The sequence below is a fragment of the Excalfactoria chinensis genome, chromosome 9 (genome assembly GCF_039878825.1).
Source record: "Excalfactoria chinensis isolate bCotChi1 chromosome 9, bCotChi1.hap2, whole genome shotgun sequence".
NCBI classification, from domain to species: domain Eukaryota; kingdom Metazoa; phylum Chordata; class Aves; order Galliformes; family Phasianidae; genus Excalfactoria; species Excalfactoria chinensis.
In genome coordinates this window covers 17,985,365-18,003,065 of record NC_092833.1, presented here as the reverse complement: position 1 = coordinate 18,003,065, position 17,701 = coordinate 17,985,365, and the positions used below count along the sequence as shown (strand labels likewise).

The following is a 17,701-nucleotide window of genomic DNA, read 5'->3' as shown; positions in this document are numbered from 1 at the left end:
TCCTGATCTATCAGCCGCATAGTTAGACGTGCCAAAGGCCTTTGGGAGGCAGAGCTCCACTCCCTGCCTTTCATCTCTATTTTTGTCTGACTAGCGTGTGCCATTTGGGCTGCTTTGTCTACAGACTGCTTAAGGCAGAGCTGTTGGGGAAAGAGATGATGTCCGTCAGACTGCAGAGTTCTAAAGCAGTTAAAGTCTCGCCATACCCAAGTGCAAGTGCTCCATGTAAGAAGGAAAGCAGACAGTTAAAAGGAAGCTGGGCAGACAGTTTGTTCCTTGGTTATGTGTAACCGAGTCCTTATTCTAAAGACACCTAAACTCATAAAAAGCAAACAGAACAGCCCTCCTCCCATCTATATACCGGGCTTCTAAAAAGCATTTTCTCAATGTAGTTACCCTCTTTGAAGTGCCCTTCCGTGATTCTCAGCTAGTCAGTATAAACCTGCAACAGTATAAACCTGCAACTCGTAGGAGGAAATCTGTTTTATAGCAGAGTTTCGCTGAGTCACGCAGAACCACAGGACTGAAGGGGCTGGAAGGGACCTCCAGGGCTCATCCAGTCCAACCCCCTGCCAAAGCAGGCTCTCCAGAACACTTGCAGTGCTGGGGCTCTGCGACTTAGTTGTCCTCCAATAAAGTGAGCCTTTAAAAATACAGAGATCACCCTGACTGACCTCTGCTGGGACAGTTCCTGTCTCTAAGCACTGTTTACCTCCAGTCTTCGGACAGTTGCTACGCAGCACATTAATTTTCCAGGCCGCATTAATCCCAATGACCTGAGTGAGGTTTTTTTATAGTGGAGTGATGACGGCCTGTAGCTGTCGCGTGCATCCCAGCCTGCAGCCCTGCCTGCTCCTCAGTAATGCTTTGTCTGGGGTGGTCCTTAAAGCAAGAGTAAAGTGCAGTCTCCTCTGAGCTTGCAGTGAAGATGCAATCTTAAAAACACTTCTGGCTTTGGGAGAAAAGATGTTAAAAAGAAGCCTGCAGGAGGCTCTCGTCTAAGATAAAACAGCACTGTTACACTAAATGGAAGCTGCCTTCACTAAGACAAATTGCTTAAACACTGCGATTTTCTTATCTTGTGTGTTCTGTTCTGCAGGCTTTTCTCTAAGAAACATCTGCACTGCCCTTAGCGAATCCTCAATGTGCAGTTCATTTTCCTACTTAGTTTTCCTTGCTGGTTCTTTGATAGCACTTCCACGCACTGTGGTAGCAGCGGTTCTGCAGTCACTTAGTCTGACCTGACACTGCAGTGCAATTCTAACAGCTGTTCTTCCAGGCACTGTCCCTGTCAGCTCTGTGATGGTTACCACTGGACATGGTAAGGGTTTGAAATCTGCAAGCATGGATTGCAGTTGTACGTCAAGTAGTTGTTACCACTGCGTGTGTTTTGTACCCAGTTTGTGCACACGGGAACAACTGATCATTGAGCACAGTAGTGAACTGAACTCCAAGAAACTTCTTCCAAGTGAAACACGTTTTTGACATAACTGATTTTTTCTTACTGGGAGGAGAAAGCTGATAAATCACACGTGGATTTGGGCAGTTCTGGTGTGCACGCCTTACTTCACCAGTAAGTCCACCTGCAGAGGCACAGGAGCAAATGTGTGCTGCTTCCTGCCAGCCTACCCTCCCACGGCAGCAGAAGCACAGTGGCACAGGCTTTTGCACAGCCCTGCTTGCTGGAGTGCTGAGCAGGTGTCTGACTGCCGGCCCAAACCGCCCCACTTTGTGACTGTTATTTCCAAGATTAAAGCACAGGCAGTTGCGGTGCATCTGTAGTGCTCTCACGCCCCTGACTACAGTGTAGGAATGCCACAGAGCAATGTTTGACAGTGCCACGTTTACATTTCTGGAGCACTCTAACTGGCTACTTGTTTAGCTTGGCGGGATACAGGCTGAAACAGACGGCTGAGCATCTTTGTCCCAGGCAGTACTAATTGTCACCACAGGCTTAAAACATGCCTTTAAAGGCAGGACCAAGTGCTTCATTTCCCTATTGCTCAGCTGGTTTAGTTCGGCCTTAATATCAGATACAGGAGCTGACCAACCCATAAAAGTGGATTCCAAAACATTACTTAAGATCTGCTCTCAACGTAAGCTTCTATTTATGGTTTAGATAGACTTCAGCTGCTTTGGCAGCACACGTTTTGCTTAACAGAGAGAAATACATCCAAATCATGCGTATGACCCGAGACAAACTGATGCCTAGGACACATTTACAGAGGGCAAAACTGTATTCAAAACTGCTGCTTACCTGAGCCTGTTGGTACTATACAGATAAAAGCAACACAAACTTCAAATCAATACTGACTTAATTGTAAATACCTTGTGAGGTATCATTAGACCTAGATCATGTAGGCCTGCTGTGCTGATGCAGCCCTCAGAATGTGACCTGTGACCAGCCCTCTCCCTGAGACAGCCTAACCATGCCCAGACCACCAGTACTGAGAGTGCTAATAGAATCAGGGATGCCCTGAGAGCAGTGATGAACGCTGCAGCCTCTAAGCCTGATCACTGTGGGCTGAGCGAGCTGCACCTTCACCAAGCATTTGGATCCCACCATCAGTTAAAGTGCATCCACCAAGGCTGTGAGATATCCATACAAAGGAACAAGCTGGCAGGGGATGCAGAGCATGGTTATGGCATGCCAGGCTGCTTCACACAGTTTTAGCAACCAAGTGCCTGCATTTCTTAGCTATGCCTATGGATGCACGTGTTCTGTCTGCGCTGCTTTAGCAGCAAAGGGAATGCTCTGCATTAACCTTATAGCGAACATGTGCTGATGCCTTCCACTGGGCGGAGCTGTGAGATCACGGCTGGCAGTATCTCTGCCACAGGAGTTACGCTGATAGTTTACAGCACTAAGGACCTAAGCTCTTCATTTCAGATTGGACCATACGAAAGATGCTCCTTGGCAGCAGTTTAACATATCAGCACCTGCTTGAAGGACAGACGTCACTGATGGACCTACTCTGCATTAACCATCAGAAGACTTTCACAAACAAGTAACACAAGAATCAGGGAGCTCTGAGATGCAGGTGGGGCACTTTAACCAAAACGTGCATCCTTTCTTTGGGCAGGAGCCTAGGCAGGAAAGCAGCACTGGATGGTGTGTGGGATCTGCTACCTCTCCAACGCTGGATCACGTTCTGTTGCACAGCTCTGACACTGTGGGGACATCTCTTTCCAGATGCAGGACATAGGATAGATGGGATATATCAAAGCAGTGGAGGATTTTCAGGCTGTACAGCAGTATGTGTGTTATGTAATCTTGTCATCTAACAGCTGTATGTATCACAACAGAATTTGGCACAAATCAGCATGATTGGAAAGCTAGAACCAGATTAGCAAGTTTCTTAGAAGACCTCTAATCAGTAACATAGGTAGGCACTGCATATGAGGAAGACTGCACAAAGCCTGTCATCTTCATTAGTCCTTCATCTTTTTAAACCTAAAGAAGCTGTAAGTATAGAATCATAGACTCATTAAAGGTGGGAGAAGTCCTCTAGGATCATTAGTCCCACCATCAACCCATCAGCACCATGCCCACTAAGCTAGCTTTGTTTAAAAAAATAAGAATAAATTAGGAAATATCAACAGCCTTACGAGATTTCATTGGCACAAACACCTTCAGCCAGGAAAGGGAGCTACTACAGAGCTGGGAGTCTTGCTGAGAAAACTAAAGGTGCTGCAGTGTCTGCTGCTGCAACTGCGAACACTCAAAGGTAGAAACAGGGCTGTTTCAGTAACAGACTGGGCGGCCATGTGAGTGAATAAAGTCTGCAGAACAGCTTTGTATTGTACTCTGGGTTTTCTTAAATCCTTCCAGCAACGTGCAAGAGCTCGCTTTACTCCTACAGTGTGACACTGTCCCACAGCCTCCTGATGGCAGCTGCCAGTCTGTGAACACACACTTCCATCACTTCCTCTTCCCATCTGTCTCAGCAGAGCCACCAGAGGGCCAGCCGCGCTCAAGAGCAGGTCTGCAGTTCCTCAGCAATACTCCATCACTTGAGAACGTGAGTTGCAGAGATGTTTACTGGCAGCCAGAATCCTTTCTCTGAAGTGGCGTTAGTCCGTAATTATTTTCTTGCAGCTGACCATTGTTCTGCTTCCAACTTCTCAAATGCCCGTGAAGGATTTGTAGCAGCTGTACAAACTTTAGAATTCTGTGAACTGCTACCTCTAATTCTTCTTTTCCCTGGGCAGCTGTTTGACAAACATCCCAGCTCTGTTCTACAAAGAACATCCAGTGCAACAGAAACATCATCTGTGAAGGAGAAAGGAAAGGCAAATGCTGCACGCACCATGAGCTCTGCCCAGAGCACGGTTTGACACTGCTGCTGCAGCATTACTGAGTCCGCGATGAAGCACCCCCATGAAAATATCACACAAGGTTTTCATTTTGCAGCATCTGACCTCAAACACTTCTTTCAAAATCAAACAACTGAAGCACTCCGCAATTAATAACATTTCCTGCTACCCATTCAATTTAACTGCAGAACTGCATTTAAAACTAACTGAATGCTGCCCGTCCTGTTCAGCATCTGAAACCTTCCATCCCCTGGGGAAGGACAGTGCAGGGTTCTATCAGAGCACGCTGGACACTTTCATGCTTCTGTTTCTCACTGGCATGAATTAACCGTGACTCAGAGCCAAAAAATTCTACCTGCAGTTTTGAAGGAGAGGAGAGAATGCGTACATGTAAGGACAAGTATAGAATGGGAAGAGCACTGTCAGTGGCAACACATCCAATTAAGATCTGTGATAATCCCCAACCAAACTAAAGAAAGGAAGTTTGTTAGGGAAGAGATCATCTGGAAATCAAACTGAAAAGACTAAGATGAGAATTCTTTCTTGAGTGGAAAGCAGAATTTGTGTTCTTTCATTTCTTGAGAGATATCATACCTGCCCAACACAACCACAACAGATGACACTATCTGGGACCAGCAAGCCCTTTTCTCAGAAAACGCTGTGGGTGGGTGACAAGCACAAGGCAGTTTTTCATCTAATTGATCGTGCATCTTCATCCAAGAAACAGCGTCAGTTATTACATTATATCCCTGCTTTAGCTCAGGGCCCAAGACAAGAGACTGCAGCGGATCATCCCAAGGACCATGTTTTAAAGGGGAGGAATCCTGGGGGACACAATGCAGGGAAGCAAGCCACCCAAAATATGAACATCTACCTCAGGCCCTGATGTGCTCCTCTGAAACACATCCTGTACACCACCATGGCTGCCACTTGTTTGTGAAGTGGCCAACTAAGTTACCAGATGTACAGCTTAGGCAATAGTCACAGATTCCAAAGTATAATTCAATATTGAAAGTTAGATCCAAAAATATTTTTATCTAGATTTATCACAAGCTTTCAACTGAGCAGTGCCATCACACTGTCTGGCATTTAAACACTATGCCAAAAATCAGTCCTAAAGTGGTCTTCCCCCAGTCTGCAGTGGTACCAGTCTTTTCGTAGACATGACTTCCATCTAGACAGCTCTACAGAACACTCTGATCTGAATAGTTTTACAAATACTCACTCATGAAATTAATTTTAGCTTGCATTGTTTTCTTACTTGACTGTGAAAAGCCCATTCCAAACCCTACCAGGAAGGAGGGTATCAATGGCACTCATTCTTCCATCACAAGAGAGCTATTTTTCTGATAGAGAAGGTGACAAACTTTGGAGTATTTTGATGGAGCGTAACATTACAACGTGGCATAGAATAAATGTTATTAAACGAATGCACAGGCTGAATAAACCTTTCTTCAGGTAATTCAGTACCTACACCTACTCACATGCTTGGCAGGGATTTATTTAATCGAGGTTGGAAAAATCAAAGTGTGAAAGCCAGTTCTGTGAAAGCAGGCTAGTAGTCGGCTCCTTTCCCTCCTTCATTTCAACATCAGACCAACAATTACAAACCTCTTCCAACACAACCTTATCACCGCAGATTAAAAAGAGATGAGAAACATTAGAGCATTGTTCTGAAACGTCACATCTACAAGTGAAAAAGCAACATCATTCCTATCACTTGCTATTAAGCAGCAGCACTGCCCTGACCCTGCTGTGCATCCGAACCAACTTCTATTAGAAAGGAGAGGTAAGAAATAAAAAGCATACATGGGATTTGTAAAGGAAATTCTGAAATGAAGGATTACAGTTAGCTTCTAAGGAGCAGCAAGGTCACAGGAGACAGGTGCTTGTGAAGAAACTTAATTCTTATCATCACACAAAATGTATTTGTTGTATTGCTCCTTTTGTTAAGCAAAGAACAAAGCCCAGAGGAATCTGTTCTTTCTGCGTGGAATCTTAATGGTATTTACTAGAGCTTTCCACTATGTTTAAAACGTAAGAGTTTGTTTTAAGTTCGGTGAGGCAAAGAACCACTGGTAATTACTGTTCTTCTGTTTTGCTGCTATTCCTGAACTTCACCACCATCACTGTTATATTGTCGGGACACCCTCTGTAGAACGACTGTAGAACTATACTCTTTGCTCCGAAGTGTGGCTCATCCAAGCGTTCCTTGATGAATCGAACGGCTTCCTCGTTGCTGAAGGCATCCCACAGACCATCAGATGCCAGGATCATGAACTCTGGCTGCAGTTTGTCCAGGTCAAAGGTGAGAATATCGGGGTCAGGAATGACAACATTCAGGTTCTTCAGAGGGTAATCTCCTAACGAGCGGGACATGGCCAGGATGCCCTGAACACGCCAGGAGCCATTAAAGCTGATAAATCCACCTGGAGAGAAACACCAACACTGTTAAGACTTTCTCCGACCTCCTGCCGCGTCCACTCAAAAATTCACGCTGCGATATCCTGAGGTTTATAAATGCTACACATCTCAGAAAGCAGATGTCTTAATTAAATATCACAGTACTGCAAAGAAGAGTTGGGTTGTGCCTTCCAGCTAGTGCTCTTCTAGCAAACTGCCCTGCATGAGGTGTCCCAAAAAATACCAAAACAACGCTGTGAACAAACCCATCATGAAGTATATTATTCTGAGACAGAAAAATGCACTGTGGCATCTGACTGACTGTGCTTACCATCACCAGGATTAGGGCTACTTCTAGTTGAAAATCTCTTGCAGTGCTTCTGAATTGCTTACAGGAAAATCCATCTCGCCCTGAAGTCAGGGACTGACAGAGCCAGCACCTGGGCAGCACCCAGTCTGACTGTGCTAGGGAGAGAACTGCACAGGGCCTCCAGGCCAAAGCAGAATGGAAGCACCTTCATTTTCGTGTGCCACTGTCTGCACTGATGTGTAGCTGTATTTCCACCACTCTAATATGAATCAAAAGCCAGAGTCACTTGAGGACAAATGGTTTGCAAAATGTCTATCATGGAGCATTAAAACATGTAACCAGATTAGAAGAACTGCTGTTTTTCTATCTGCAAGTTGTCTGCTTTGGTGTTCTTAGAAAAATATTTGTTCTTTATAGCGATCAGAATGTATTCAGCTTTGCACTCTGCCCTACTGCAATTCCACTTCAGCTGTGCAGTCACATAAGCCTCGTCCAGCTGCTGCAGTAAGTTTCGAGGGCATCTTGATTGCATGTTACTCAGCCATCCATTTCCCAGCACTTTTTTCACGAGTGTTTATAACTACAGTACCTCAGAGTAATCATATGTACGTACTGGAGTGACGGGAAGCAAAATGCCATTAAGAAGAGGCAGTTTTAAGTATGCATTATACAGACAATTAGAGGAAAGCAGCGCTGACATCCATTCCTGTACTCATAGAGGAGATAGCTGATGCTGCTAACTGGTTGCAGCATGCTTACAGTAGGCTTTGCAGGTAGTGCTTATACATGCAAAATGACTTTCCAGTGCTGCTGTCAAATGGCAGCTGCAACTGACAGTGGCACGAGTTTCTGAGGTTCAGTGAAGTATCTGTTGGCACTTGCAGTGTTTTGTTTTATAAAGTCATCCATACAGAGCACTTAGAAATTCTCAAGACAAAGCAAATGTTCTGCAGTTCTAGCTGTCACTGGAGAAGAAAAGACATTAAAGAAATAGAAGCTCTTTGGCAGCCACACAAACATTCCACACGTATAGAGTTCAGCTCCAAGGAGTGCATCCAAGGTGAATACAATTTCTATCAGTGACAGTCACCTTGTAGCGCTACAGCTGAGCATTTCTTTACAAGCCAAGACTGTGGTTGTTTCAAGGCCCCTACTTAAGTGAATACTGTACCCATTGCTCAGGACTCCAGTCAGGGGATTTGTGTTTTCTGCAGAAAGATGTGCATTTTTCTGCCTCATGGGAAAGGATCAGAGTGCTGGGATTGCTCTCAATCAGCTATGAGAGGAGCAGCACTGCAGCAGTCACGAGTGTGTGGCAGCCAGTTCCCTGAGACAGCAGCAGGCAGCGCTGACCAGGACCTGTGGCTCATGCTGCTACCTACATAAGCATGCTGATGAACAGGTAATACCAATGTCTGTAAGAAAGCAAGGGCCCTGCTGTCTCAGATAGTTCCTTTCTTTGGTCCTGGATGCAAGCGCTGGTATCAGTAACCTCATACTGCATCACAGGAACGCTCTGGAGAAATCTGCGTGTTGGCTTCTGGGGACTGCAGCATGAGAGCTGCAAGCAAAGGCCTTCTCTAAATGCACAACTGTACAGAGCACCTGGATGGTGTTGCTAAAGAGGCCTTAGGAAGCTGAACTGCTGAATGAAAGATCTGCAGATGTTCTTAGCACATCTCCCAAGTACACAGCTGAATGAAGCAAAGTAAGACCAGAATTTTCCTATCCTTTCTGGTACCTTCTGGTCACCTTTGGGAACTTATTTAACCCTCAGCCTCTATAGTAGCATAAAGAATCCTGCTGCTCTTCAGCTTCCTCAGAGATAAAAGCAAACAGCAGAAGGCATGCGTTTGCCATGCACAGGCATTTATGAGTGTGATCCTACTGAATACCTGTAGGTTTTAAAAATGTTTTACACTCGGGGAAAAAATGTATTATTTCCACTGTACAAATGAAGAATTGGAGGCAGAGAAACAATGCATCTCTAGAGGCGATGCTCATCGGTATGGTTAACACAAGCAAGGGGAACTCTTTTTCATCAGATAATTTGCTGCTGCAGGCTGCTGTGGGAACCAAAACAGAAACCATTTCAAAGGAGGTTTTGACAAATTCATGGCCATTAAACTTGAAGTATCAAATGCAGCTTCTGGCCCAGGAGGTCTCAGGTGACAAGTTAAGAAAGCTGGAAAGATTTATTGTGTAAGGTTACCATTTCTAATGTTCTTTCCTTGGACTCCTGCTACAATGTATGTGTTTGTGCTCATTAACAATCATTATATGGGAACAAAAGGCAGCTTTAATTAGATTCATGGTCTGCTTATTTTAGTAACTAAATTGTACTCAGCTTAAGACTCGGCCTCTTGCATAAAGGCTGCTGATATGATGTGGTGTGCAGAAGCCTGCAGTGGTGCTGTGCTTGTTTATTAATTGTTCCCTGCAGAGATCAGGAGGGAGCTGGCTGGGACAGTCAACTGGCTGTAGAAGATGAAGGCTGCTCCTCTTACTTTGACACTGCTCTATTAAGGGATAGGTCAGCCTGTTTCCATTTCTCTGTCTGAACCACGAAATACCCCTGAAAAGTGCTGTATTAATAATAGATTTTATCTGCTGGTTTCTCAGTCTGGTACTTTTCACTGTCTCACAGGGGAAAAGTCTGTATTATTGACAGCAGAGAAGAAAAAGACTTTCAATCCAAAGCAAAAATGATATAACTCACCAGCTCTTTTAATCCTCTTCCTCTCTTTCAGCTGGTAGGGCTTGTGGTCGTGTGACAGGGGGATGGCATTCCCGTCCTTGTCGCACAGCACGCCTCGCGAATCACCAACATTGGCCACAGTGAGCTCTTTGTCTGACAGCAAAGCGATCAAACAAGTTGTACCTGAGGAAAAACAGAAGGGAAAGGGTAGCAGAAACAAATAGATAGGATATATCTATCTGCAGTTACAAAGCACATTTTCTCCAGGGGCTGCCTGTGGCCATGTGGACCAGCAGCTGTACTGGTATCTGACTGAAGCATATTCTACTCTATCAGTGCCATGAAAAAGGCTGTCATCAAATCTGACAGCTCTCTTCTAAGGATGTTTAAATCCATTAGATTTCCTCTCTTATCTCTGGGTACTACCGAGTCCTTCCCTACTCACTCTCTCTCTTATTGTTATTTGGTCATATTCTTACACTGAACACACACCTATCTCAGCCCCTGCTCTGTATTGCTCCTGCACTGACTGGCAGGTGGGTGAGCATTGGTGAAGCTGAAAATCTTAAACTTGATGGTCTTAAACTCAGCTAGGAACAAACAATTGGCAGGAAAACGTTCTTTAGATGGATAACGACAGAGAGAAGCTCAAAGGGGAGGAGTGTTTTCCAGTCTCTGAGAGCTGACTTCTCCTAATGGATGAGAAAAGCAATAAGGGAGAAAAGCACATATTGGCAGCAGAGCCCACGCGCAGCTTTCATGAACTGAAGCTCCAGCACTTGAATGTTCACCAAACAGCCGCTGTCTCCTCACTCCAAGCTTTCAGGGCTCACAGCCCACGGCAGCCCTGGCTGTAGAGGACAGCCGGGTGCTGAGGATGAGCTTAGGTGCACAGCGCCCTGTGAGTGCCGTCAGGAGAGAGTAAAGCAGCTCCAACTGCTGCTGCTAAGGCAGGCTGTACATCTGAAGGACGTTTTATTGGAAGAAGGAAACAATTCGACAGTTTTAATTACTTTGGCCTTTAAATACACAGAAAAGAATGTAATCATTCGTTGACCATAGTATTCAGCAGGCACAGTATTGCCAGCTGAAGTGACAGAAAAATACTGGAATAATTGCTTGTTTTCAAAGTAGTGACGGTACTGTTGTTATGTTCCTCATTTCAGTGATGCAGAGTAGAGTCAAAGTTGACCAGACCCCATTATGAATGTGTCTGTGGTGCGTTTTCCCCTTGTAGCCAGGCTGATATGAGCTGTATTACCCAAATCCCCGGCATTAAAAATAAGCCCTGCTTTGGCTTAGGACCAGCTGTCAGAATTTCATTCATATTTTGGGAAAGAAGGACATCAAGTAGGTTTTTGTATATACACACTAACAAACGTTTAAAGGGAACGTTCCTGATGCTTGGATTGTACGGCAGTCCTAAAATTGTTACCAAATTCTTATGAAAGGTACTCGTGCCCTTCAACAGCAAATACAATTAATTGCATGCCTGCTTTCTTTTCCTCTTTCATTGTCTACATGTACATGGCTGAGTTTTCACCTCTGTTGTTAATTGGCATCTAATTATTCCTTACAACGAGGCACACACTCTCCTCCCATAACAAAGACTGACATGAAGAAATGGCACAGGCTGGTGCATAGGTGATAGGCAGCATGCAAACCTCCAAAGCTGTTCTGACAGGGACTTGATCACCCACATGAGGGCAAAGGAATGGATTCAAAGGCCTAAATGAGGGATCTTCAGCCAGCACAGTGTTCCAGAGCAACACATCTCTGGGTGCGTGTTCTCATCTGACACAGCAGCAGAGCTGGCACATCCTGCCCACGGCAGCACCCTGAGTGCTGGTTTTGCCCCCAGGCAGCCCTACTGAGGCTCAAGTCTGCGTTCTGTGCTCTTCAATCCAAATTCTCAAAGCTGTATCTTGTGTGTTGCTGTCCAAATTAGAATTTAAAACTATGTTTTGGAGTTCCCATGCCAGTAGTTGAATATCCCATGGCTGGAATAAGTAGAATAGCCAGTAATAAACAATTTGTTTTTAGATGCACTGTGTTCCAGAGATTTATTTTCATCTCAGTGGTCTGTCTCGCACAGCTTTAAGCTAAAAATACTTTGTCACAGAACAGGCACATACATCTATCATCTCATTTTGTGCCACTGACTGACACACTGCAGACCTAAATGGATGGTTTCCCGTTTGTGGCTAAAAAAAACAACAGCAAGCTGCACAACTCTGTGGCTCATTTAACAACAGAACAACGCATCCACCTGCGTGACCCAAAGGGCCCTGCCAAACTGAGGGCCTGCTCCAGAGCTACCTCAGCTGAAGGCCTTGGGGGGGGGACGACTGGCAGGTGCTCACAAGGCTGCAGGACGCCTGGGGCAGCGCTGCTGCTCTGCACAGCTTTCACCTCCCCGGCCCCTCCCTGCTGTTTCAGCTGGCTGCCAGCAGCAAAGCCCGGGGCACTCAGGGCACCAGACCCCAGTGATCCCCCCAAACAGCCCTGCTTGAATGCCAGTAGGGTGGCAGGTGAAGCACCAGCACTCCCTCAGAGCACTCAGTGTGCCACGGCCTGCCCTCAGCAGAGAGCAAAGACAAAATAACACTGCACAAGTGCAGGGACATGCCTCAGTATGGATAAGAATCATTCCATGTGTGCTGAGTGGTGTGGGGTTTGTTTATGGCTACTATCACACCTGTTACTGCCTTGGATGATGAGATTTTGCCCAGCAAAGTGCCCTTTTAGTGGTTCTGAAGCACTGAATTAGCACTGACTTCTGCTGGCTGCAGTGGGAGCTCTGCACAAGAGTCATAGATTGTCCAACAGACCCTGTGCTTTAAGGCTAATTGAAGTTGCAATAGTAAGTGCTAAAGAGCTTGTTCTACAAATAGTCCCTGGAAGGTATTGGAAAGAGAGCTGCATTATTAAGATGAGAGCAGAAGGAATGCAGGTAAGTGATACGGCCATGGGGCAGCAGCGCTGTGGGTCTGTAGGAGAGAGCACCATGTGCAGGTACAGCGTATTGCAGGAGAGTACCAGTGGGCATTTATGCAGAATGGAGTGGAATTCAGCATTTGAGGTCAGCTCATTCCCTACCCGAACAAATAACGTTAACTCTGTACATGGATAAAAGCTCTCCTTCAATAAGAAAACTCATCAATAAACGGTGACCCTGTTTGCTCTTATTTATGAAGCTTTTCTTAACGGTTGTTCACGCAGCATCATGATCACAGCTCTGTGGCTGGCACCTGCTGAAGGCACTCTGACTCCCTGTCTGCATTTCTGAGAGAAAATGAATGGCCACTTTGGCATTTCTGACTGAAACCCAAAGGTATGAAATGTTCGACATGGGGAATGCAGTCACTGTTACAACCCCATTAAAAACGACAACTCTGAATACAGTCTTCTGGTTGTATGATCCGTGTGTATGAAGGAGAATGAGAACAGAGTCAGAAGATCATCCCCAGAGTGCCGGCTGCCGTGTGCGTTGCCTCAGCAGCAGCCCCTGACTGATGGCAGGCTGTGTCAGTTCCCGACCTCGCAGCGCTGCCTGCCACTGCATGGGAAAGCAAACTTCTCTTACTTTGTTTTCTTCTCCATCTATTTTTATTTCAGTCATTTAACCTTGTGCAGAGTTAGAAACCATTGCACACTTGTCAGTTGCCTCAGATTTAATGCAATTGCACAATGGAAAATTCCCAACACAAAGGGTCCAAAATGGAGAACACATGTTATATTGGTCCCTCGGTGCAGCTGCCTGAATAATGCCCTGCTGAGCAGTTAAGGAAGGAAATCACCAGGAAATTTAAAACCTGTGGAACACTGGCTGCAGAGATACAGCATATATTTGACTCGTTTTTTTGTTGCTTTTTTTCTGAGTCAGGTAGGATTAGTGGTATTACATTTTAGCATCTGCCAAGGTGCCTTATAGAAGTCAGGGCTGCACCAGCGACACTGGTTTTTAGGTACCTGCTTTATCAAAACGAGGAAAAGGAAGTGATATAGAAGTGAGGGAAAAAAGAGGGAAAAAGAATCCATCAGCAGATAGAAAAAAGGAAAAATAAAGGTACATCTGTAATCAGCGGATGGAGGATGCCATGGAGCAGCCAGGATGAGCTGCAAGTGACTCACGCAAAAGGCAGGGAGCCTTCTCAGACCAACACAAGAGCTAAAGCAATTCTAAGGCCTGGGCTAAGAAGGGAGCAATAAAGGACTGAAGCCTGGTGAACAAAGCACATCCATCATGGGGTGACAGTCAGGGAAGAAGGAACAAAGTGAAACAAGGCAGCAGCATAGCCAGGGCTGCGGCTGACTTGGATGGCAGGAGCTGGTTGAAATTCCCCCACTGTGCCCATCTCACCCCACTCCATCAGCAGGCACGCAGTCCATCTCCCAGGCACTCAACAAATCACCACCTTTCTTCTCTGCCCTCTCTGCTGGGTTTTCTTCCTCTCTTCCAGGCACTATCTGATTGCTCATAAGAAAACACGTGTAACCTGCTCCCTTGCTCTTCCTCCTTTTCACACTCTTCTACCTGTAATTTTTGCCCATTCCTCCTTTGTAACAAGTGACACTGCTACATGCCTTTACCCCAAGCTCTTAAACTGCTACAGCTCCAGGACAAGGAGCTTTCCCACAGCTCTCCCAAACAACTGCACTTCCCATGGGTGCCTTCCTACCTCCTCTAGCATGCTCCTGCCAGTCCTCTGTGGTCTTTGTACACACACAAAACTGGAAAATCAGACTTCCACATCCTGTGTTTTAGCCATGGCTTCACCTTTTGCAGAACCTCCCTCACACTATGTACATCAAAGTTACTTGTCTGCTGCATTCCCAACCTAGTTCTTTCTCCATTGTCATCTCATCCCTTGACTTCTCTGGCTCTTTCCTTTTGCAGCACAAGCTTGCCTTAGTTATGCCCCTTTCTAAACATAACATCATTAGCCTTTGTGTGTTTTACGGCCACCACTTCCTTTTCTATCTGTAAGCTCACTGAACCTGCTGTTCACAGTCATTGCCTGGGGTGTTCTTTCTCTCCAGCACAGCCTCTGCCTCAGGCTCACCACTGAAACTTGCCAAGATCTTAACAACGTTTTTGAGCTGAAGCAGAGACAGCCATCTCTTCCCATTCCTCTTATCTGCCTCCAGCACAGCCAGCTCAGCTCTTCTCAGCAGCTGAGATCCTCCTTCTTTCCTAGTTTTCACCTTTGATTCTCTAATCACAAACATCTCTTTCCCAGCACATTCTCTGAAGATGCCTTCATCTCTCTTCTCTCAGGTTTACACAGCTATGGTGGTCTTTGACTCCCTCTCCACAGGCTTCACTCCTATGTAATATCACCTGCAAACACAGACACCACCAATGCTTCCATACAGACTTCCTGACCTGTATCTCTGTCCCAGAGAGGCTTCTTCTCTCACCTGAAGACCAGCCCATTTGTTGTACAGATCCTGACCCCATCCTGCTGTACAGAACCAGCACCCCATTGGCCAGCACAGCTCTGCTGAGACCCCCAGCCTGCTCTGTGCCACCAGTGGAACCACGCCTGGAGCTGCTCTGAGCTGCTGCAGTGGGGAGCAGGACACGTCCTGTCTCAGCCCCACTGTCCAATGCATCCAGTGTGTGACTGCATGGCATGCTTGGCTTCACCTCCACTACACAGGAAAACAAGAAAATTGGCAGGATAATGACCTCAATAACAGAGACTGTGAGCATTATCTTTGGAGAGGCCAACTCTGCCTCTTAATGTTTGGCCAAAAAAGCATTAAACCCCAGAGGGCTAAAAGCAACATTAATTCTCACACAAACAGGGCTTGTCATAGAGAGTTTGTGTTAAGCTGAAGTGTTCATTATAGAAAATTAGACTACTCTCATCTCTGGAATTGTCCCCAGCTCCTTTTCCTGCAGCTCTCTGTGAGGTGCACAGGGCCAAGCAGGCTGCACGCCATGCAGGCACGTCCTCAGGTCCCCTCAGCGCTGGTGTTTCCTACACCGAGCTGGACCTGCCTCTTCTGCAGTGCAATAAACTGCCTTGCAAAAGTCTGCTCTGTAGAGCACAGACCTAAAAAGAACCATTCTGAAAAATGCAAGTTTCTTTTACCAATAATGTCAGTTTAAACAAAAGCGTCAGGCTGCCCTTGGGATTCCCTGCATGTGTCCTCTCCGTGTGGGACTGTTTGCTAACTCTCCTCTCTCCCATGTACTTTAGAAGCCATCTCTCTTCTACCTGGCATTAACATTTAACAAAGGCTCTATTTCATCCTGCACACTTCACTGCTGTCAGGACAGAGTGGTGCTCTCTGCAGCGAGGTGTAAAGGCAGAACCAGGCAAATGCAGCACTTGAGAGCAGGAGGACACAGAGATGTCTGGGCATGTCTGTACCAGCAGTGCTGGTATGCTGGCACTGGCTTGCAAGTCAAACCAAACCTCCAATTAGGGGTTAAGAAATGGAAGAAGGCAGAAAAAGATAGAAGCAACATGAATAATCCCATTTGGAAAAGAAAAAATAAATAATAATAAAAGCACCCAACAAAATTCAGTGATACGGCTTGGTTTCTGACCGAAGGATTAAGACTGCAGTACTTCATTTGAACCATGGGCATTGCCCTGCACTTTGTGAGCCATAAGCACCAGATGTAATAAGTACGGCACCAGCAGGCAGGCACCAAACACAAGACCTATAGCTGGCAAATGATTCACAAGCAGCATAAATAGTAGCCACCTTCCAGGAGCAAAACCTGCCTGCTCAGAAATCCCTGCCCAGCTGGTGTCTGCAGCTGGTGAGTGGGCTGGGCTCCGGCTGCACTGCCCTGAGCTCCAGCCCTCTGCTTTGTGGAGGATAAGGCAGCGGCAGCACGAGCATCACTCAGGTTGCTGCTGATATCACCAAGGGCTGCTATAAGTACCTGTCATGCTCTCCAGCTGCCTCTGAGGCTCCCACATGACAGACTGCTCACATTAACTCCTAAACAAATAAGAAACTTATTAGAGCACAGATTGAGCTGTGCAGCAAGGAGGTGTTTGAGAGTTATTTATTCTGTGCCCAAGGTACATCTCAAAATCAGAAAAACAAACATGCCCGTCCAAAGGGATTACAGTCTGACTCTCCATTTCACATGCCGGCAGAAAACTGGGACTAAGGACTGGAAGAAGAAAGAGATGGGAGTGACAGAGCACCAGAACCATGGGCAGGTTGAAAGGTCTGCGATTTATCTTGAGATCTCCCCACAAAACCTGCTGACACAGAATGCACTGAGCTGAGAATGCAGCTGAAATCTAGCTGGTGACTCTTCCCCTCACCACGTTAATCAAACTTGGAGGCTAATCATCTTCCAGGCCAAAGGTTACCTCCTACATTCTCTTATGCAGAAGCAATTTTCAGCACACCAAGCTGGTGGATGGACACAGACAAACACACAGCTTCCAAGGACACCCACAAACAGCTGCAGCCAGTGCCTGCTGCCTGTGATTGCAGAGCTGCAGAGAAAGCATGCAAACAGAGGAAGCAAAAAGCACAGAGACTGCCAAAACTCAGCAACCGCCCCTATTAGAAAGGTGTTACACTTGTTTATGGCCAACTTCTTTACCTTAATGGGTTGTTACAGATTATGGATGGGGTTTTTAAGAGAGCTGTGCTTGAGAACAGAAAGCTTTCTTTTCTTCCTGCTCCCTTCTCCTCTTACATGCAGCCATGTATAATTCAGACACCGGGAAATAATGAAAAAGGCTAACAGTGATTGATTGTGGCGTGCAGTGCAGTTGTGCATGCAAAGCAGGGATTAGCACAAGCTGAACAATGCTGCAAATAAGAGCCCAAGGACATGACATAAAGATGCAGACAGGAGTGTAAGAGATCTCTTGAAACACAGCAACACCCTCAGACCATAAATCTGAGTGCAGGTGCATGTGCTTGACATTATTACAACATATTTTCTTCCCAATGATTCTCCCACTGAAATGTTTTCAAAA

General features: G+C 45.9%; 1 protein-coding gene across 1 annotated transcript in view; it reads right to left on the bottom strand.

The window, feature by feature from the left end:
* Nucleotides 1–6,386: 6,386 nt before the first annotated feature.
* Nucleotides 6,387–17,701, bottom strand: part of PPM1L (protein phosphatase, Mg2+/Mn2+ dependent 1L) — a 76,853-nt gene continuing 65,538 nt past the window's right edge. Inside the window, exons 3-4 of the mRNA XM_072345039.1 lie at nucleotides 9,750–9,911; nucleotides 6,387–6,746 (exon numbers count right to left, since the gene is read on the bottom strand). Coding sequence (XP_072201140.1) covers nucleotides 6,400–6,746; nucleotides 9,750–9,911 — 509 coding nt within the window. The 3' untranslated portion in view covers nucleotides 6,387–6,399. The remainder of the gene's footprint in view (nucleotides 6,747–9,749; nucleotides 9,912–17,701) is intronic.